The sequence below is a fragment of the Aethalodelphis obliquidens genome, unplaced genomic scaffold, assembly GCF_003676395.1.
Source record: "Aethalodelphis obliquidens isolate GAN/ISIS:26980383/991018 unplaced genomic scaffold, ASM367639v1 scaffold45, whole genome shotgun sequence".
NCBI lineage: Eukaryota > Metazoa > Chordata > Mammalia > Artiodactyla > Delphinidae > Aethalodelphis > Aethalodelphis obliquidens.
In genome coordinates this window covers 8,963,254-8,985,672 of record NW_020837989.1, presented here as the reverse complement: position 1 = coordinate 8,985,672, position 22,419 = coordinate 8,963,254, and the positions used below count along the sequence as shown (strand labels likewise).

Sequence of the window (22,419 nt, the reverse complement as noted above, 5' to 3'; positions counted from 1 at the left end):
TGCGCATCTGGAGCCCGTGCTCCACAACAAGAGAGGCCGCGATAATGAGAGGCCTGCGCACCGTGATGAAGAGTGGCCCCCATTTGCCGCAACTAGAGAAAGCCCTCGCACAGAAACGAAGACCCAACACAGTCATAAATAAATAAATAATTTTTTTTAAAAAAAGACTATTTTGAGTTACATGTAACAATAATGTAATATGAAAATACCTGTGATTTCTATTGGTGACAAAGCCATAGGTACTGCCAAAACTAGTGGGGACTTGTTGCCTACGTTTATAAAAGAAAAACTAGGTTCAGTTAGAGGTACATGAAAATAAAGGTGGAATTGTTTTCCTATCCAATTCACTGACCTTGTGGAAGGTAAATCCCTGAACCAAGTTAAGAACCCTGCTGTAAACAGATTTTTAAGGTAAATAGACTGCAGAATAAGATCTAAAACTTGGGCATCATATGTGTTTCACTCAGCAATAATGTCAACTAAGATGATTCGCTTTCCTTCTTCATCCTAACCCTCCTAACTGCTACTACTAATCCTTTACTCACAATATCATCCCTAAGATCTTTGAATTATGCTGTAGGATTTCCACATCAGTCCCCTTGTTCCTTGCCCTCTGCCTTAAAAGATGCATAAATGTTCCTTAACCCGCAAATTTTAAAAACACAAACAAAGGGCTTCCCTGGTGGCGCAGTGGTTGAGAGTCCGCCTGCCGATGCAGGGGACACGCGTTCACGCCCCGGTCCGGGAAGATCCCACATGCCGCACAGCGGCTGGGCCCGTGAGCCATGGCTGCTGAGCCTGTGTGTCTGGAACCTGTGCTCTGCAACGGGAGAGGCCACAGCAGTGAGAGGCCCGCGTACCGCAAAAAAAAAAAAAAAACCACGAACAAAAAAATGTGCTTTGATACTTAGTACTACTAAAGCTCCTATTAATTTACCCTTTCAATATTTATGGTGGCTAACAAGACAAAACCCAATAATTCTTGCTCTCATAGCTTACAGCACAGTCTGTGTAGGCAAACACATATGATGAAAGAGAAACTGATGGTGAGAAGGTACAAATTATGGGGACCCAATAGATCTTTCAGAGGGAGGCATTAGGAAAAGCTTCTCGACTAAGAAGTATGTTGATTCTTGAAGCATAAACAGAAGACGGCCAGGTAAAGAGGTGTGTCGGGGTTAGGAGTACACATTAAGCTTGTTATTCACAAGAAACTGAAAGTACCCAGCATAGTTGGTTCATAGCAAGACAAGATCATCCGATTTTCTTGTTCACGGTTAACTTGTTGAAAATCTAGTTTCTATTTGCCATCTTACTTTCATTTTTTGTTCTTGGTTCCCAGTATAATGGTTATCATTCTCATCATACTACCCAAAATTATACTTCAAAGATCACAAATGGTCCTTGCTGTCACTGCTCTCTCTAGCTTTGGTCATAGTAGTACTGGAAGACAGTATGTGGAGAACTGGAACCTCCAGAGGAATACAAGTATTAAAATATACTATTCCACTGGGAAATGGGACAATATACCTGTAGTTTCACAATACCAATTATAAAGGGTTGATCAAATCTTTTCTTTTTATTTATTTATTTTTGGCTGTGTTGAGTCTTCGTTGCTGTGCGCGGGCTTTCTCCAGTTGTGGTGAGCAGGGGTTACTCTTCATTGCAGTGCGTGGGCTTCTCATTGTGGTGGCTTCTCTTGTTGCGGAGCACAGGCTCTAGGCACGCAGGCTCCAGCCGTTGTGGTGCACGGGCTTAGTTGCTCCGCGGCATGTGGGATCGTCCCGGACCAGGGCTCGAACCCATGTCCCCTGCACTGGCAGGAGGATTCTCAACCAGCAGGATTCTGCACCACCTGGGAAGCCCCAAATCTTTTCTAATAGGCAAATGTATAAAGTAGATTAGTAGCTATCTAGGCCTGCAGAGATATGGAGAGTGATTGCTAATGTGTTCAAGGTGGTTTTTTTGGGGGGGGTGATGAACATTTTAAAATTGGATTATGGTGATGGTTGCACAACTGTACATATAGTAAAAACCACTGAATTGCACCCTTTAAGTAGATGATGCTTACATAGGTAAATTATCTCAATAAAACTGTCAATCTTTTACCAAAATCTGCTCCTCCAGTCTCTGTTTCAACACTTATTAAGGACCTACTATGTGTGTGATACTGCTGATAAGGATGCCATAAGCAGCATAAGGCCTAAAAGAACAGATAAGTGACAAGTACAATATAAAAGCGACAATAAAGTAAATATAAAACACAGAGGAGGGCTTCCCTGGTGGCGCAGTGGTTGAGAGTCCGCCTGCCGATGCACGGGACACGGGTTCGTGCCCCGGTCCGGGAAGATCCCACATGCCGCGGAGCGGCTGGGCCCATGAGCCATGGCCACTGAGCCTGCGCTCTGCAATGGGAGAGGCCACAACAGTGACAGGCCCGCGTACCGCAAAACAAAAACAAACACAGAGGAGCAAGCAACTTATTCAGAAGATAAAAGGGAAGGCTTCTTAGAAAAGTTAGTATCTGAGCTAAACTTTGAAAAATGCCCATTACCTCTCAACATAGTCTCCTACTTTCAGTCACTCCTCTACAGTTTCATGGTGTCATTTCTCTGCTATGAAAACCAATGCCCCTCCCTAATTACACACCAAAAAAAGCAAAGTTTCATATATATATGAGGAACTCCAAAAATCTGATCTCTGCCTATCCTTTTTTTTTTCTCTGCCTATCCTTTAATTCTATATCCTTATTCCCTCACCAGACTGCCCTCAGGCCATATCACTGAGTCAACAGTGACTTACTAAGCATGACTGTATACTGAGCTCTATTCCAGCCAAAGCCCAAAGCCTTACAGTCTCATTCCTTTTCTTTCTCTGGAATAGCTATTACCTCCTCCTAAAAACTGACTTCCTTTAACTGCAACACCCCATTATCCCAACTCTCCTCTTGCCTTGATTAACTCTGAATTTCCACCACAGGGTTCAGTCCTCACTTCTCAATTTCCTTTCTCCACTATCACTTCTATGCTGATCTTGCTCAGATCTAACACCAGTCCTAGTTCCCTGGCCTAGGATTAGGTCTGTATTTTCTGCTAACTTAATTATACAAGAGCTAAACTTGGGATACGCTGCACCTTAAACTCAACACATCCAAAGCTATAACCATCCACCCTACTTTTAAAGTGTTTAGGACTTTGCACTCCCAATGCAGGGAGCATGGGTTCGATCCCTGGTTGGGGAACTAAAATCCCACATGAGGCAGCCAAAACAAAACTGGGCCCCCTTTTCCTTCTTCCTAATTTAAATCTCAAATTCTCAAGGCTAAAATGACTTACCTCCACTCCTTAAGAAGAGAAATATGAGAAAACGTACATTAAAATGTTAGAGCAAGGGACTTCCCTGGTGGCACAGTGATTAAGAATCCACCTTCCAATGCAGGGGGCGCGGGTTTGATCCGTGGTCGGGGGAACTAAGATCCCACGTGCTGAGGGGCAACTAAGCCCGCGTGCCACAACTACTGTGCCCACACGCCGCAACGAAGACCCAGTGCAGCATGCATAAATAAATAAATAAATAAATACCTTAAAAAATGTTAGAGCAAAAAAGTAACAAAAATCAAAATATCTCTTAGTACACTTCAGAGACCAAAAGGTTTCCTTTAGGGTGCTTTTTGCACTATAGGAATCACCTGTATTAAGACAGTTTTACATATAAAGATTTAAGAGAACAAATAATTTTGGCTAGATGAAACATTCCCCCCACCACATTCTACAGTAATTAATTTGCTTAGCAAATCCTTCTTAAGTAGATAGATTCTAGGTTAAAAAAATTTTAACTCAAATTTCTCTGTATTAGCAAATGAACACAAAAGAAAACAAACAATTCCAAAGTCTGATATAATCTCTTAAAAGTAGAACAGAAGAAAGAACACAAAGTCTGGGCTTGAAATGTTAATGCAGATATAGGAAAGGGGAAAAATGGAAGAGGCAACGCAAGCTATTATAAAGGAACGATCTAACCTGAAAGAAAAAAGCAATGAATGAACACATGAATATCTATCCATAAATTTAAATTCTATGTAAACCTGAACTAATAATATAGAACTATGCAATATATACTTATAAAAATAAGCCCTTCAGTGACTAGACAATTAAAAAGTGGCCCAGTAAACCAGAAGTTGGATTTGAAAATGGGAAGCTGGTTGAACTCACAGTATATGCAATATAGTGCAAAGAATAGTGAACCAGCAGCCAAAAAAAAAACAGGTTCTAGTTCTGGCTTTGCCATTTTCTTACCGGCATGAGCCATTTTTGCTCACTGATAAACCTTTTTTTTTTAAAAGAACTACATATATATTTATTTATTTATTTATTTGGCTGCACCAGGAATTATTTGCAGCACACGGCATCTTCGTTGCTGAGTGCAGGATCTTTAGTTGTGGCGTGCTTTAGTTGCGGGGTGCAGGATCTTTTAGTTGCGGCATGTGGGATCTAGTTCCCTGACCAGGGATCCAACTTGGACCACCTGCATTGGGAGCACAGTCTTAGCCACTGGACCACCAGGGAAGTTCCACTGATAAACATTCTTAATATAACTTATCTATTATACCTATCAAGAGATACAATAGTAATTATGAGATTGTAAAAGCACTACACAAACAAAAGGATTACTTTCATTACAAAAAGCAGTTGCCCAACAATTATGAAATGACAACAACCAAGACAACAATAGTCAGAGCCCTCTCAGCAAAATAATCACTAACTACCCCCAACTGCTCAATACAATGGAGTGTCAAAACCTCAACACAGTATTTCCCAAAGCATGGTTCTGCGGTCTTTAGCAGAAATTATCTGAGGTTACTTGTTAAAAATACAGACTCTTGGGGCCCATTCCAGTACTGGTCAAACAAATCTGGGGGTGAGACAGTAAACCCTACATTTTAAACAAGCTCTGTAGGTAATTATTATGCATGGTTGATGTTTGAGAAATGCTGACTAAGCAGGATTCACAAGGAGACATAATGGGGTCCCTGCGGACCTCTCCAATCAAGGCAACCTCTGCATGGTTCAGAATGCTGTTTGGGGCTCAAACTCATATTATCCCTTTGATGTTAAGGGAAGGTTCATGTCCTTACAGGAGATTTAGACATCTTTGCTCCTAATTTTCAGCAAGAGACAACTTCACAATTATACACATGTCAGGTACATGGCAGATGCTCAATAAGAACGTAAGCCTCACAAAATTTTTGTCTGTTCACTGAAATGTGCCCAGTATCTGAAACTGCCCACCCAGTATGTAGTAGGCACTCAAATATATGTATTTGTTGACTGAATGAAAAACGTTTGCTAATTCTCTAGAAGGTACTGTACAGGTACTGTAAAGTTCACTATCACTCTCCAACAACAGAGCTTTAATTTTTAGAGAAAAACCCAACATCACTCCCTTTCTTAAGAAGGATACAAAGTATTAATACTATGGAGGTCCAAAAATGAGAATACTAGGATTTCAATAAGTGAAGCTTAGTGGTAACAATAATTTCAATCAAGTGAGAAGAGCCAAAAGCAAAACAACCTAACGTGAATACATAGTGAATAGGGTAGTAAAGGAATGGAAAAGGAAAAGAATGGTATTTACATAAAGGTATAAAATCCAGTCTTTTAAGAATTTCATTATAGTGTTACCAAGGACAATGTATTAGACACTTCTAATATAACTGAAAGACTTGGAAAATTTGGAACTTAAAACAAAATTTACAAAAACTTCATGCTACTACTTTCCAACAAGGCAGCTTTAAATCAGATCTCACACTCCCCTTGCCATAAAAGCCACCTTAAGTACAGAATAATCTGGCAGTGTAAGGAAGTGTAACAGATAAGTACTCAGAGCAGCTTCCAGACAACCTGAAATATAGGACAGCCTCAATTTCAGGTTAATTTGCAAACCTTGCCATTGCACACTTAAAGATGGCACAAACAAAACATATGATGTGTACTATGTATGCTTAGTCACTGTCGCCATCTTGTTTCCCTTTAATAAAAAAAACTTCTGTACAAAAACTGCAAGCCAGAACCAAAAGAAATTCCAAAAGGCCAATTCACCACTGATAAATACTTATGCTGACAAATGTCCACCACATTAGCAAGCCTTTACTGTGAAATTAATAGACACCAGCATTTTGATATGGTAGTATCTTTATATCAGGATTCAAAGCTAAATCAACTAGTACAGCCATATTTCCATTTGTAAATTGCATACCACCTAGTGAGTTCAGCTGAGTTCACTTAAGAAATACTAAAAGTGGGAATTCCCTGGTGATCAGTGGTTAGGATTCTGCGCTTCCTCTGCTGGGGGCCTGGGTTCAATCCCTGATTGGGGAACTAAGATCCCAGAAGCCGAACGAGGCAGCCAAAAAAAAAAAAAAAAGAAATACTAAAAGTCATACCCCCAAATCAATTAAATCAAAATATCCGAAGTTAGGAGCCAGGTGTCAATATTTTTTTTTAAGTTTTCTAAGTGATTCCAATGTGCAGCAAAGTTTGGGAACCACTGAAAGAGGCAGTAAGATCTATTCAAATAACACATCAGCTGTGTGACTCTAGGCAAATTAACCATTTTGACTCACACTTTATATAAAACCTCAACTTACAGGATTGTTGTAATGATTAAATGAGACCATGTGCAATGCCTGGATATTGGTTGATTCTTTTTTTCTTGCGCATAGATGGAAAAAAGAATGTTTAGCCACACTAAATTCAACCAACTACCCACTTATTTCAAAGTACATTATCAATGTTATGAATAAAAGGCAACTGAAACAAAATGTCATTGCAGAGAATGGAAGATGCACCTTTTATTCTACTGATCCCATCAATTTATATAATGCATTAAAAAAACTCTTAAGGGCTTCCTGGTGGCGCAGTGGTTGAGAGTCCGCCTGCCGATGCAGGGGACACGGGTTCATGCCCCAGTCCGGGAAGGTCCCATATGCCGCGGAGCGGCTGGGCCCATGAGCCATGGCCGCTGAGCCTGCGCGTCTGGAGCCTGTGCTCCGCAATGGGAGAGGCCACAACAGTGAGAGGCCCACGTACCACCAAAAAAAAAAAAAACAAAAAAACTATATATACACACACACACACACACACACACACACACACATATAAAACCTATGTTGTCACAAAACATAGCCTACCAAGGATTAGCAGTATTAAAAAAAAATCAAATATTCTTTATCTCATTAGGGAGTGTGGGTTACATCAGTGTATGCATTTGTCAAAACTGAGTCAATGGCACATTGATCTATATACACTTCACTGTATGAAAATTACATCTCATTTAAAAAAATTCCATTGAGACATGGATAAGTACATGTTATGTGATTACTAGTTATTAACAATTTTCAAGAGCCACCTGAGATTGTATTGGAAATACAAACAGTAACAAAAGCATAATTTAGACTAGTTATTCATTTATATTATGAAACCTATTAAGGTACTCATTTAGCCTCAGAAAAACTTCTGTTAAAACTCAAAGGCTGATTTTAAGAATAAAATGGAATAAACCAAAAGATTAGATTTATAACATTTGTTTCAAACTCTAGTTTTCTCTTGCATAGACTTCTTGACATTAAAGTTTCTTACTAAACAGGACAGATCTTGAGAAAACATCACTAAATCATACCTTAGGTACAGATTAAATGTACTCGGAAACAAAATAATCTAGCTCTAAAATCGACTAAAGCCAAGGTAGTAAAATCCATGGACTATACAAGGGTTTACAAGTATTTACTCCACTTTAAGATACAAATTAATAATGTCCACAAAAGTTCTCATCCAGCAATCCATGGATTCAAAAGGGAGAATAAGAATCATAAGGATCTAATTAAATAATAATACAAACAATAGGTTACTTACATTTATCAGTTTTTCTGTATGAGACCAAACGCCATAGAGTGAAGGAGGCAAAATATGGCTCTGCAGCATCAAATGAAAAGGTGTGGGTTATGTGAGCAGACATGATTTGACCTTGACATAAAGGTGAAAATGGCTCACAGGAAAATTGGAAGTTAGGAGATTTCTAGTAAGCCCTCTGAGACTCAACAGTCTAATTTATATATCATGAAGTGTTGGGCTATTATCTCTCAGGGTTCATCCAGCTCCAAATGCTATCTAAGCATCATTACATTATTCCATTACTAGAAATCCAGCATAAGCCAATATACGTACCCTTAGTGTACCACGGATTCAGTTACTGTATGAATCCTGTGATCTGTAATGTTATCTCTCTAATAAAGACATACCCAGTGTAGACATCATCTTTGTTCTCTGATAAGAATATTAGAACTTATTTACAGGATATATGCTCAGTGCCAAAAAGCTAAGATTAAAATTTAAGCTGCTTTTAACACTGGACAGTAAGGATTAACTAGTACTTTATAAATATCTCCTAGAATATTTGACATTCAAAGAGGGCAAAAAAAAAAAAAAAAAGTGGTGAAAGAAACAAGACAACTGGGACCTCCCTGGTGGAGCAGTGCATAAGACTCTGTGCTCCCAATGCAGAGGGGCCTGGGTTCAATCCCTGGTCAGGGAACTATATCCCACATGCATGCCGCAACTAAGAGTTCACATGCCACAAGTAAGGAGCCCACGTGCTGCAACTAAGACCCGGTGCAACCAAATAAATAAATAAATATTTAAAACAACAACAACAACAAAAAACAAGACAACCAAAATTATCCTATGCCCCTCCTATTTTCTTTATCATGTTTTCCTATAAAAGTATATCCCATTAATTTACTTTCTCCTAAGTGGTAACCTATGGTTTACCTGATACAGGTAGCATTTTTAAGGTCCTGAGTGGTATCTCACTACTAAAATATCATTCAAAGGTAAGATCTAGACAAAACACCAAATGTGATGAAATGCTTTCTAGCTACCATCATCTGAAAATAAATCTTAAAATTCAGAGCTGAAAGTTCTAAGATCAACTAGGCCAGTGACTTACTTAAGTACAGAAACTTGTTCAAACAAAACCCTGCCCAAAAGCTCAGCATGCAAAACTAGAAAATCACCAACCTGGCAAAACCCTCTTTTGATTTCAAAAATGAGGAAACTGATATGCCCAAAGAGGTTAAGGGACTGACAAACCCCAGATCACTCAATCAGTACCACATGGCAGATTTAGAGCCTGGCTATAACATAACTGCTTCTTTAGAGAACAATTTAATTCAGTTCAAAGTGGCACAAAGAAAGGGAGGGTTGTAACAGAAATACAGTAATTTAAAATGAGCTGCCAGAGGTCAAGGCACAAGGCCCAAGGACTTTCAGTTTCTTAAAAATATCAAGAGACTGAATGCCATCCTCTCATTCTTGCTCTTTACACTCACTGGATGCTATGCTTCTGCACAATAGATCCCTTAGTAAGGTCCTTACATACTAAGGACTTGATAAGGCAGGTATGCTATATAGGCTAGGTAATTTTCAGCCCTCGTTTTAGAATATCCCATAGTATCTTTAAGAAAATTGCAGGGTGTGGGGTGGATTGGGGGAGGAGGGAGATATTAGTGTGGTATAAATGCAGCAAATCTAAAAATTTTTAATTAGTGTCAACATTTCTAAAACAATGGGTAACAGAAGAGACTGCCCTTTTAATCTAGCTAAGCTGAATAATTTAATTCAATATTTCCCAAGTAAATATTTATTAAGTGTATACTATATATAGTTGATGTGGAAATAGTGGGGAACAAACAGCAAAGGGGAAGATGTTGCCACCCAAAATAAAGAAAGCTTGTGTAAGTCCTTATCTTTTCCACTTCAGTGGACAAACAGTTCTCTCACACTGTACTTTAAAACCAATGATCCATTTTTTGTTTCTATGTACCTGGACTCTACTACTCCTAAAACAAATTTACTCTTTCCTCACCCTCATGCAATTACTACATTCTGCCTTAGAGACCACTCCCAGAAGCCACACTTTACTCTTGGATGCCCTCCCCAACCAGTTCACCAAGCTTTCTTCCTTAGAGCCAGATCCTGAAGTCCCATCTCCTCTCCCAGGAAGTCTTAACTTGAAAGTCAGGTTAACCTCTTTAGCTCCATCCAGTTTATAACTACCACAACACCCTCTGCACTCAACCTCTTAGAATTTTGCTCACAAGTCAATTTCATTTATTGATGTGTGTAATCAGTATATTGACTATTGCCCTTGTTGGTCTGTATCAGTGTTGTCCTTAAACAAAAGCTACCAAATAAAAGTGCATGTATTTAATTTGCGTTTAGCACTGAAAATGCCAGATGCTTACTGCCTTTTTTTTTTTTTTTTTTTGCGGTACGCGGGCCTCTCACTGTTGTGGCCTCTCCCATTGCGGAGCACAGGCTCGGGACGCGCAGGCTCAGCGGCCATGGCTCACGGGCCCAGCCGCTTCGCGGCATGTGGGATCTTCCCGGACCGGGGCACGAACCTGTGTCCCCTGCATCGGCAGGCAGACTCTCAACCACTGCGCCACCAGGGAAGCCCTTACTGCTTTTTTGAAAATGATTTCAAATACATTAAGTTCAACCTGATTTGTGAAATTTATAAAACCTCCCAACACAGATGAATCTCAAAAGCATTACGTTAAGTTAGAGAAGCCAGACACAAATGACTTCATACTGTATGATTGCAATTACATGTAATTCTAGGAAAAACTAGTGATGGAAAGCAAATCAGCGAGATCCAGGGTGGAGAGATGAAAGTAAATACAAAGGGAAAGGAATTTAAACATTTTAGGCGAATGCAATTGATATTTTTTATTTTGTGAAGAAAAACGCTAGATATTTTAATCAAGGTTTTCACTTTTCCACAATAACAAATTTATTTTCCTACACAGCAGGGTTTTGTTTTTTTTTAAAGGGATGAGAACCATTAAAAATCTCAAATCTGGATTATCTCAGATTTCACATTAATCTTTACCTCCTAAGATAAACCTGGAATTTTCTTCCTAATAATTTATTTTGACTTTGAACCAATAGAAAATCGTATCACTCAATTTCTCCATTAAAAATGTCTATCAGCATTGGAAAATTTTTAAGGATAGTGTCACTCCGGTTGTTTCCACATCAGAATTAATGTATATAACCCAGTCATTAATTCAAGATTTGAGGAATAAAAGCTGGGATAGTAAAACACGCTACAGTAAATACCATTCCAGTTAATTCTCAACTACCTCCGTATCTTTTTGCAAATGTTATTTTTGAGTAATTGTTGGAAAATGGTTGAGTCTTAAACTATATTTTAGTCTCTACTCTGGAAAGAGGCTCTTTAATCTCAAAAATCAAACTATTCTAAAATCCTTTAAAGTTAACCATTTAAAAGAACCGAGTGTCTTCATCTGGTCATCTTTTATCCTGATTACTATTTGCCTTCACCAATATCACATCTCCAAAAAAAGGCCACAATTTCCCAGATGCGAGGAGCTACTGACCAAGTAACTCAACAGGTTAAAATTACTTGTCAAACTGTGGTTACACGATTAAGTTTTCTTTTAATACAACTGAGTCAATTTCAACATAGCGCTGTTCAAACTGCCTTTGCCATTTCCCACAAAATTTAGTACACAGACTGAAATGTAGCAAACATTACCATCCTTTACAGACTTAATTAACACTTCTGGAAAGACTCTGAAAGATATTGCAGAGTAAATTTAATTTCACATCGCATCTGCTGCAGAGATCAGACTGTCATTATGGCATCTCCTTCCCTGAACCCCACCACTGTCTGCAGCTTTATTCTTGGCTTTTCAAAGGTTTAATCAACTCAGGGCTGCTAAAGAGGGTCTCAAGGAAGCATAACTTATGAACTCAAGCAAAGAAAAGGGCAGGAATATGCGGTTGAGTCACGTCGTTCCGCCATTTTCTAAGCGGAGGAGGAAGACATGTTGGAACAAAAACACAACAAAAGAGCAGCCATTTCCCAAGCCAGCTCCAATAGCAACCCGAACTGGCCCAGCCCGGTGACTTCGGCACCCTCAAATCCACTTCACCGGACAAACCCAAGAACAACTGAGGTGCAGACGGAAAGAAAACAGCAGGCAACCCTTCCGCGTTGGGATCAAAGATGAGCCGCATACCTTAACCGCAAATGAAAGCCTCGGGAAGAATGACGGAAGCTTTGCAGCAGAGTGTTACAAACTGAAATTCTAAACTAAGTTGGCAAACTAAAATTTACTCTGTGATTGTGGTGACTTACGCTTCACAGGAAACCCAGGTAACTCAAATACCAAGAGCCGGATTCAGCTGGCCCTATCACCTGCCTCGTACACATCTTCCCCGTTTCCATACTTCCCTCAGAGGATCGCCTGTTTGCTTAAGGATTCTTACCGTATGTGGGGGATGCCAACCCCACCTTGAAGAATCTTATAGAGTTTGCTCTCGTACAGCAACTGGGGATGCCTGGCCTTCTGAGATTCTAGCTTCACTGCCACTTCCTGCAGGGGAAAGAGGGGATGATGGCATCAACATCCTTATGGATTCAATGTCATTTGGGAAAAGAGAGGGAAACACGAGCAAAGCTCCAACTCTCGACTAGAAGGTGGAAGTGAGAGGCTGGGAAAAGAAGGCTCTCTTTGTAATTATAAAACGAGGCAACCAGCCTCAAAGGCCTCTTCAGGGGGTGGTGACGAAAGCGGCACGTCCTCTAAAGTGCAGGAAAACGATTCATCCAGAAAACGTAATGAGAGGTTATGAAGAAACCAGGCGATCGGATGCTGTCCTAATGGGAACAAAAACGCCGGCAGAATTAAAAATATAGATAGAAAAACATGGGGATCACAGGAATAGGATTTTGACGTCCTCACCTTAAACGACGGTTTTAAAAGTTCGATTAAGGTGTATTTTTAACAAGCTGGGAAACTTCCTAGTACACCCAACCTTTATCTTGGGTTCTTCCCTTTTAGGGAAAGAAAGCGGGGGTGGTTCCTAAGGCAGGAAAACTGGCTCCCTCTGGACTTCCCAGTGCGGCATGCGGTGGGAAAAGGCCCGAACAGTTCGCGGGAGGGGGGGAGGGCAGGCGCAGCGTAGTCGTGAACCCCACCCCAGGTGATTACCTCGCCGTTGGTGATGTTGATCGCCAGGTAAATGTCACCGAAGGAGCCAGACCCGATCTTCCGTATCAGTTTATATTTCCCTCCGACAATGAATTCGGCCTTGGAGCCGCTGCTGCTCGCCATCCTGAGAGACGAAGATGGAGGCTGGGGCTAAGCCCCGACACCTCTAAGGGGAGAACGGGAGACCTCTAGGGCTCGTCCACGGAGCAAGGCTCCGGAGGGCGGCAGGAAAACGCTGGCTCTTTTCTCGGCGTTACAGGGCCCAGAGTCGGCCAAGGAGAACCTAATCACCGCTGCTGTCAGGTTTCTTTCTGTCAGGCCGCAGATTGTTGAGGGGGTTCTCACGGTAACCAGGCTGGGCCACTTGCTTCTGGCGGCCGCCGCTGCCTCACTTTCGCGGCGACGTCGCGGGCTGGAAAAGGAGAGCGGTGAGTTAGGGCGGCGATACCGCTGCCACCACTGCCGCCGGCTCCCGCCCGGAGGGACCCCTGTCACTCCGCCGACGCCGCCATCTTGTTACTCCAGCTCCAGCCAACACAAAATGCCCCCAGTGCTCGGGAGCCGCTTCTTCACAGCGCAGAGCACTCTGGGAAAAGGATCGCGGGCGCTAGCCCCGGACGGTCGACAGCGAGAAGGGAGGGCGGGACCGGATCCGTGAGAGCCACGGCCCACGCTCCGAGCGTCACCCCGTCACCGCCCAACTGCGCACGCGTACTGCAACCCCGCTGACTGCGCAAGCGTGCCGTGGCGTCTCCTCATCCCCGCCCGCGGCTCATTTCCACTTCCGGTCGTTGGCTGTTCCACTGTGAACTATCTGTTAGTCACCTCAGACCCGCCTGGTTTCTGAAAGGCCACGCGGCCCCAGGTCTCGAGAACATGTTATGGAGGAGTCACCTTCATTTTCCGTGGAAGATGGATACGTCAGGGCTTGGGAGTTGGGTATTGACCTTTGTTCTTTGTTTGAGGTGGTTTTTAACCTTTTGGTCTTTACGGGGGCTACTCCCCCAACCGGCCCATTCCAGCTCAATTTCTCTTTTGAAAGAGGCTATCGCCTCTAGTGGAGAGAAAGAGAAAAGCAACCCTGTGCGGGCTGGGTTTGTTCAGGGCTCCCTGTTTTAGCAGTCTAGTTGATTAGTCTTATTAGAGTTCTGCGATCTACGGAGTGTTGGATTCCCTGTTTTTACAGGAGGGGGAAAAAGAGGGAAAGCTCTGTGTCTTTGTGTTGTTTACCCACTGATGATATTTGATTCCCAAAGGGAGAAAAAAAACATATTCGAGTAATGTTAATGGCCAGTATATGGTGAATAGAAAATAAGATTTACTGCCGTGAAAAAACTGCCCATATGAAAGTTATCCTCTTCGCCCCCGCCCCCCCGCAGAAGAAACCTTGAAGAATCCTATTTTGGTCGTGTTGAAAACTGCAGTGTTGACCCAAAAACATAGGGTAGAAATAACTTACAAAATGAAATTGACAATGTTTAAAACTTTACTAAATTGACAATGTTTAAAATTTTACTAAAAATTAGTCAACGAATCAAATCTTGAGCACGTTTTGGTTTACAAAATTTGACCTGGGAAAATTGGGCTTGGTAGTAATGATGATCACAAAAGAAAGCCGTGTTGATGCTATCATCTGCAATATGAATCAAACCCTGATAAATGAGTGAATCAAAACCTCAGTTGTGAAAATTTAAGCAAAATCTATCCCAAATAAAATAATTTCATTAAAACCGGAAAAAATGTAGACTTAACTGCAAGTTTGAAAGCTGATGAAGTAGTTAGTAATGGGGTTCATCCTGGAAGATAACTGGAATTCCTACATGTTTCTGGCTTAAATATTTGTATTCATAAAGCGCTGACCTAAATGTCTTGAATTTGAAAACAGAGGGAAAAGACTCAGGGTTAGCATGAAGTTTTGAGGCACTACCAAAACCCAGGCCACCTGACTCCCAAATCAACACTGTTAGGCAGTCTCCTTTGGTGACTCTAAAGCATGTCTGGCCTACTTAAAATTCTCTGCTGTTAGAGTTTGGTCTTAAAAAAAAAAAAAAGTCAAGTTTAAGCATTTTGAAGTTTCCAAGTTTTCAGAGATAGCTACTGTTCTGCTGATTTTCCACCACAGCCATCCAAAATTTAATGGATTCCTCAGCTTAAGGAGTTCCCTATAAGGGGTGGGGTATACATTTAAATGGATGTTTTGTTGTTGTAGTGAGGATACAGATGCTCAACTCGGGGTTGGGGGGTAATGGTGTGCATGGAGTGGACTAGATTAGGGATTCCCAGAGGTCTGCGTGGACGGGGCAAATCGAGTTTTCCATGAGATAACTAGAAAAGAGAAGTATAATGCGTTTTTTCTTTAATTTATCTAATTTCAAATTACACGTTATTATGAGGTTTTATCTTCCTATATATGTGTTGTTGAAGTGCCCTTTTATAATATGGTCCTGATGGTAGATGGTTGTTTTGTTGATATCCTTGTTTGGCAAAACTAAAAGTTGGTACTTTATGTCTGTCCTCCCCACCATTTTTTTTTTTTTTTAACTTTTATAAGTTTTTGAAATGCCACAGTCTGGGACTCACTAATCTAAATCACTTTTAGAAGCCCTTTCAACTCTGAGAGTCTATGATTTTATGTGTATGTTTTGGTGTGTCTCCTCACTTGTTTCCTGCCTGCTGTAATCACTATTCCACCATTGACAATATCCAGCAAAATGTACTAAAATGCCAAATGAGTGGTAGTAGCCTTTTCAAATGTGATTTCAGTTGAAAATCTTAAGATTTAAATTTATCAGATTAAGAAGGGCAAAAGTTGGGTTTTCTAATGTAGAAAATGGGGATTTTAGGTGTTGGCTACGAATTCAGCCTTCTCCTTAAAATCATGTATTATTCGTGGTAACTTTTGGCCTCAGTAATTGAACCTGTTTTTGGTTACAAATCATTCTGGGTTTTTTGTTTGTTTGTTTGTTTTGGTTTGGTTTTTGGCCGTATCACACGGCCTGTGGGATCTTAGTTCCCCGACAAGGGATGGAACCTGCGTCCTCTTCAGTGAAAGCACACAGTCCCAACAACTGGACAGCAGGGAATTCCCCATTCTGTTGTTTTGAATCATCAGCAGCTTTACTGTAATGGAGGGAATCTTCTGCAATGTGCCAAAATGCAATTCCTGACTCCTGGATCAGCTGAATTCACCAAAAATATAATTTAAAGTATAGAATAAATATTTTAGACCTTGAGAAATTGAGATCATCTAGTTCAATAATCATATTTGGGGCTTCCGTGGTGGCACAGTGGTTGAGAGTCCGCCTGCCGATGCAGGGGACGTGGGTTCGTGCCCCGGTCCGGGAAGATCCCACATGCCGCAGAGCAGCTGGGCCCGTGAGCCATGGCCGCTGAGCCTGCGCATCCAGAGCCTGTGCTCCGCAACGGGAGAGGCCACAGCAGTGAGAGGCCCGCATACCGCAAAAAAAAAATCATATTTGTAAATGCTTTGCAATCTACACAGTGCTTTCACACATACCAGTTGGGCCTAGCTAGGACAAACTGTGGCTTGCCCAAGATCATACAGATCTTAGTGTCAAAGAAAGGATTAGAACCCCAACCTCTAACTAAAATAAAGAGAAAAAGGAAAGGGTAGAAGGTAAATTGGGACAGTCATGCCCCACTGATTACTTGTTTTCAAAGAGAGATCAAGATGAATTGAATTTTTTTTTTTAAACCACAGTGCTTACCCAAGGAAAGGTCACTGGAAAGCAGAGTGTGTTTTAAGTAAAATGATAAGGACAAGCTTAAGAGGTATAGATAGGTGCAGTAAGGAAGAAAAGAAAATCACAAAGGTGGTCTGCCCATCTCTGGAGTTGTTTGGTACAAATAAGTAGAAAAATGGAATGACAGAGACTATGTCAAATGCTTTTTCACATGTTGTTTAACTGTTACTGTTATGCAGCTTTGTGCATGATCAGTATTAGATAAGCCAGTTAATGAAGTGATTGAAAACATGAGAACATCAGAAATGTCCTGTTGTATCAGAGTGATAATCCATTAAGTTTTTTTACTAGTCTTTGACAGTGACAGCTGTTTCTATGTTCCTTTCTTGTCTCAGTTCCTGTTCTCCCCCTCTGAGTTATTCACAAGGTTTTGTGAAAGTATATTGCTGCATCTACGATAGCAACTTCAAACACTTTTGAGACATTCTGAAAACATTTCTTACCTTTTATGGGGTCATTAACCATAAATTTATTTTGATTAATTTAATTCTTTGAACATATATATCTGTGCTTTTGAACCATATGCCTTCAAGATTCTAAAGTTGATAAGTTCCACATGTATGCTACCCAATGATCTTTTAATAGTCATTTACACATAAAATGTTGACTGCTCTTTTCCTTATAAAAGTGACAAGTATTCCTTTGAAAAATTTAGAAAGTTTGATAAATCAGAAAAAAAGGAAACAAAAATCTCTTAGAGATAATCACGAAATGTTAACAATTTGCTGTATATGTGTCCAGTCTTTTTTTCCTATGTGTATTCTCTGTGTGTTTGTGTGTATCTTGAGTGTATGTATACTTATCAGTACATATGTGTGCACACACATTTTTTTTTCATATATTTAATTTTATTTCTTTAAATTTGCAACAGGTTGGGGCTTCCCTGGTGGTGCAGTGGTTGAGAGTCCGCCTGCCGATGCAGGGGACACGGGTTCGTGCCCCGGTCCGGGAAGATCCCACATGCTGCGGAGCGGCTAGGCCCACGAGCCATGGCCGCTGAGCCTGTGCGTCCAGAGCCTGTGCTCCGCAACGGGAGAGGCCACAGCAGTGAGAGGCCCGCGTACCGCAAAAAAAAAAAAAATTTGCAACAGGTTGTCATAGTGCACTTTCAGTTTTGAGATCTGTTTTTTCACTTAATGATTTGTTGGAGACATATTTCCGTATAACTAAGTAATCTTCCAAAATATCATTTTTAGTATCTCTATATTAAATATGTATCATATTGACAGAACAACATTTAACCAATCCCAATGGAGTATTTTAGTTATTTCCAAACTTTTGCTAGTATAAACAATTTCAGTGAACATTCCTATAACTAAATCTTTGCCCACATCCAGAAATTAATTGGTTAGGATATATTTTTAGAAATGCTAAGGTCTTAAAATCCCTTGTATCATAAACAACAACTGATTCTGTTTTGGTAGTTTGTGATGAACAAACCCATATTCATGAGCTATCCTATCTTCTCATTACGTAGATTTATCTTTACAAATTTAAATCTTTATCCTTTCATTCTGTCCTTGAAAGAGGTTGTTAGATTATCTTTACTGACCAGGCATTGTTGTAAAACCTAATAAACTTAATTAGAAGAGAGCTTTATTTGCAACTCCCCTATTCCCTTCCCCACCCATTTCAAAATCTCAAGTATTTTGTAAATCCGTGGTTTACAGGGGTGTGCTAATAAGATTAAAAATGTCCCTTTTATGGACACAGCTAACAGTTGCTAACATTTGTTGGCAATTGATGAAGCAATTGCATTCTTTAGATATGTAGATTCAGTTGAAGGAAGGGGGAAAATTAGTTTCCTGTAAGAGAGAATGGGGATCAAAGGACCCTCAAAACCAAGAACATAGTTACCTTAGTATGAAAAACAGAATAATCTCATATGTGCTCAAATCTCTCATATTTTGCACGAGCTCAAGTATTCCCATAGATATAAAAGTGTATTCTCACAAAAATAAATGTGTGGGGTCTTAGAGATGGGGAAGAATTCAAACTGTCACTGTTCCAAAACTGAGAGTAACACAGACTTTACTACAGAAATATATATATATATATTTTTTTTTTTGTGGTACGCGGGCCTCTCACTGTTGTGGCCTCTCCCGTTGCAGAGCACAGGCTCGGGACGCACAGGCTCAGCAGCAATGGCTCATGGGCCCAGCCGCTCCACGGCATGTGGGATCTTCCCGGACCGGGGCACGAACCTGTGTCCCCTGCATCGGCAGGCGGACTCTCAACCACTGAACCACCAGGGAAGCCCCAGAAATATTTTAAATGCTTGAGTTAGGCTTTTCACTGTACTTTGTTCAACGAGAATGCCTCCTTTGCCACCTATATATATATATAAATAAAATGTTGCCATCTTCATTTAGAGTAGCAGAGGACCTGGAAGTTTTACTAACTTAAAGCAAGAGCCCCTGGAAGCAGTACTAAAGTAGTGGACACATTTTATTCTTAAAAAGTAGTTTGGGGTGGGAGAGGAGAAACCAGATGGAATATCCCTTTATTTGGGTATTTAAGAGCTAGGTTAAATGGTGTAAGGAAATGTATCCTGACCTAAGTATTCAGAAAAACTGAATTTTATTTGCGACTCTACCTTAAGCATTTTCTGAGGCTTCAATATTGTAATCTTCTAAAAGAGAAGTCAGATTCTAAAGCTTTTTATAGGTTTAAAAAATATTGTACTATATACTAAAGATGACTCCTGTATTTTGAAGTAGAAGGAAGACATTAACATGCTCTTTGCCTTTTATAGCTTCTTATAATTCAGATAATATGTAAAATTCTGATGAGCAGATCCTCACCCATTCTTCTTAATACTTGTCAGGAAAATCAGATTCTCTTAACAATGAACCATAGCAATAGATAGATAGTTAGAAATTAGAAGACACTCCCAAATTAAAAGAGTTTGGGAAATATCTTCTTTTTAAAATATTTAAGAAAGGCTGTAATTCTCCCTGCAGGTGGGGGAGGGACCTCACTTAAATGACCTCTGTAGGTCCCTTTCAGTCTAAAAAAATCCTTGCTTAGATTCTCATACAGGCAAGCACAAAACGATTTTACTGTTCAGCACAGTCGTATTCCTGGCAAGGAATGAGATTCAACAGTGAAAATCAAGCAAAACTTGTTTCATATCCTCTTCTAATACTGTGTACACTAGCCCCACCACTCCCTCTCAGAGCTGCTTTGAAATAATGCCTGAGGTTTTAACTCATTTGTCTGCAATGAACATTCTGCAGTGTAATAATTAAACGCCAGAGAGATGTCCTGACAGGGAGGAAATTCAAATCATTGATGTTCCATGTACACATTGAAAACTTTACCAAGGCCAGGCCTTGAAAGGCACTATAAAAGTTGAAATGCCTAGGTTTCCCCTGTGTTCCCCACTTCACCCCCATTATCTTGTTCAGGTCAGTCTGTGTGACCTAGAAATATTTAGATAATCAAATTATATTTTTAAATTTCTATTTTAATAACTCAAACTATTAATTCCTGGAAACGCACTATCATGCATGGCATTCGGGGATATTGGTGTAGGCTTTTATTTTTAATTTATTTATTTTTGGCTGTGTTGGGTCTTTGTTGCTGCGCGCGGGCTTTCTCTAGTTGTGGCGAGCGGGGCCTACTCTTTGTTGTGCTGTGCGGGCTTCTCATTGTGGTGGCTTCTCTTGTGGAGCATGGGCTCTAGGCGCACAGGCTTCAGTAGTTGTGGCATGCAGGCTCAGTAGTTGTGGCTCATGGGCTCTAGAGCACGGGCTCAGTAGTTGTGGCACACGGGCTTCGTTGCCCCGCGGCATGTGGGATCTTCCTGGACCAGGGCTCAAACCCGTATCCCCTGCCTTGACAGGAGGATTCTTAACTACTGCGCCACCAGGGAAGTCCTGGGTAGGCTACTTTTTATTTGGAAGAATTTCATTAGTGTTTTGGAGTTCCTGCAGTTTCTCTGTCCCTTTGTTTTCTCAGCCTCTGTTCTCTTCCCCTGCATTGTTCATTAGCAAGGGCATGAAACCCTGCTCCCAATGACTCATTATTACTCACTAGAGTGATCTACTTTTCTTTGTGAGACTAAATTTTCTAGATGCTTGAGTTGCCATTCCTGAGGAGAACAGGTCCCAAGAACACATCCTATTAACTCTCATCTCTCCATGATAATGCTGGGAAGCACTGATGCTGATCACAGAAAATGGAATAGCTGCTCCATTTGATGCTGGCCAAGCCTAACACCACTGCAAAGACTTTCTGCAATGAGCAGAGCCCAGGGCCTGATTGGGGGAAAACACACACACACACACACACACACACACACACACACACACACACACAAAACAAACAAAAAAACTGGATTGTAAGCCCCTAATCCACAAAGCCAAAGATGTCAAATTATGCTTATAGAGCCCTTTACAGTTCATAAAGTAATTTCTCATTCACTAAATTGTGCCTTTCCTTACCTGTTTTAGAGATAGGTAAAGCATCTCTTATTATATTCATCTTGTGTGTGATGAAGCTGAAGCTCTGGAGAGGTGTGGTGACTTCTTGAGAACTCCCTAAGATCCATATCAGTGTTCTATAAAGTATGCCTGTTCACTCTCACAGTTAGCCTGTCCTCTCCAGACCCTGGTGCCTGCTCTAAATCTGGATAGGGAGTATATTAGCAGTCACTACCTCAGTTGAAGTAGGGTTGATTTAAATCATCCCCCTCCAGCTGGTTGACCCAGCCCACCTGCAGCTCAATTGATCTCTCAATGTCAAAGTTACACAACTTGGTGCTCAAGCATGGTCTGGGTTCTGACTTCCAGCTGTGTCTGAACTCCCACACACTTTTGAGGGCTGACACCCATCTCCTCCATGTCTGAATCTCAAACCCTGTAGTCCCTGGCTATACAGCTGTTCACAGATCCTGGCTACCTGACCTCAATTATTTACCTCCAGCCATCCCTCCTGGACAATGCTGCTTACTCTTGCCTCACCAGTGTTAATTACTTCTGCCTCTCCCCCTTTCAGATTCTAAAGCCAACTGACCTATTTAAATGTTACTTACCTATCAGACTTTCCAGACCCTCCTTACTTCCTGTTGGACCCTGAATCTGATCTGAACTCCTAAGACTGCTTATCTATGTTCTTCTAGTCTAGGCAAATGATAGCCCCTTCTAACCTATATGAAACATTTTCTTTTGTTGCTTAGAATTTCAAATTCTGTTGACCTTCTTAGCTTATGTTTTCTTGGCCCACACTGTCATCAATTACCATAGCTTCTGCTTAGTTGAAATAGGATATGTAAAAGCACCGTGTTTAAGCCATAAACCCCATACAAATGTACCCTGCTGCTGTAATTAGGCAATTCAAGCCAGAGGTGACTTTTTCTAACCTTTCTGGTGGAGGAAGACAGGCTGTCAGCTGAAATAGGAACTTAACAATTATTATCCCAAACCAAAAATAGGTGTATCGACTATTATACTACCGCAACTGATTTCTTTGTGTAGTTGATTCCTTTTGACAAGGTCACCACCATAGGCTTTTAAGATGTGTCATAGGAAACAGAAATAATATTCTAGGCTATTTTAAAGGCCTCAGACC

General features: G+C 40.8%; 2 protein-coding genes across 12 annotated transcripts in view; one reads left to right on the top strand and one right to left on the bottom strand.

Annotated features, from left to right (window-relative positions):
- Positions 1-13,791, bottom strand: part of CSNK1A1 (casein kinase 1 alpha 1) — a 50,311-nt gene extending 36,520 nt beyond the window's left edge. For 7 of the 11 annotated variants that reach the window (XR_003427738.1, XR_003427739.1, XM_027081627.1 and 4 more), the window contains exons 1-2: positions 13,082-13,791; positions 12,357-12,463 (exon numbers count right to left, since the gene is read on the bottom strand). Coding sequence is in view for 8 of the 11 variants with exons in the window: in XM_027081627.1 (XP_026937428.1) it covers positions 12,357-12,463; positions 13,082-13,204 (230 nt within the window). In the remaining 3 variants the exon portion in view is untranslated. The remainder of the gene's footprint in view (positions 1-12,356; positions 12,464-13,081) is intronic. The other 4 variants (XM_027081630.1, XM_027081632.1, XR_003427740.1 and 1 more) reach the window with 3 other exon arrangements.
- The window catches only part of ARHGEF37 (Rho guanine nucleotide exchange factor 37), a 108,563-nt gene continuing 99,348 nt past the window's right edge, over positions 13,205-22,419 (top strand). Inside the window, exon 1 of the mRNA XM_027081613.1 lies at positions 13,205-14,020. Coding sequence (XP_026937414.1) covers positions 13,963-14,020 — 58 coding nt within the window. The 5' untranslated portion in view covers positions 13,205-13,962. The remainder of the gene's footprint in view (positions 14,021-22,419) is intronic.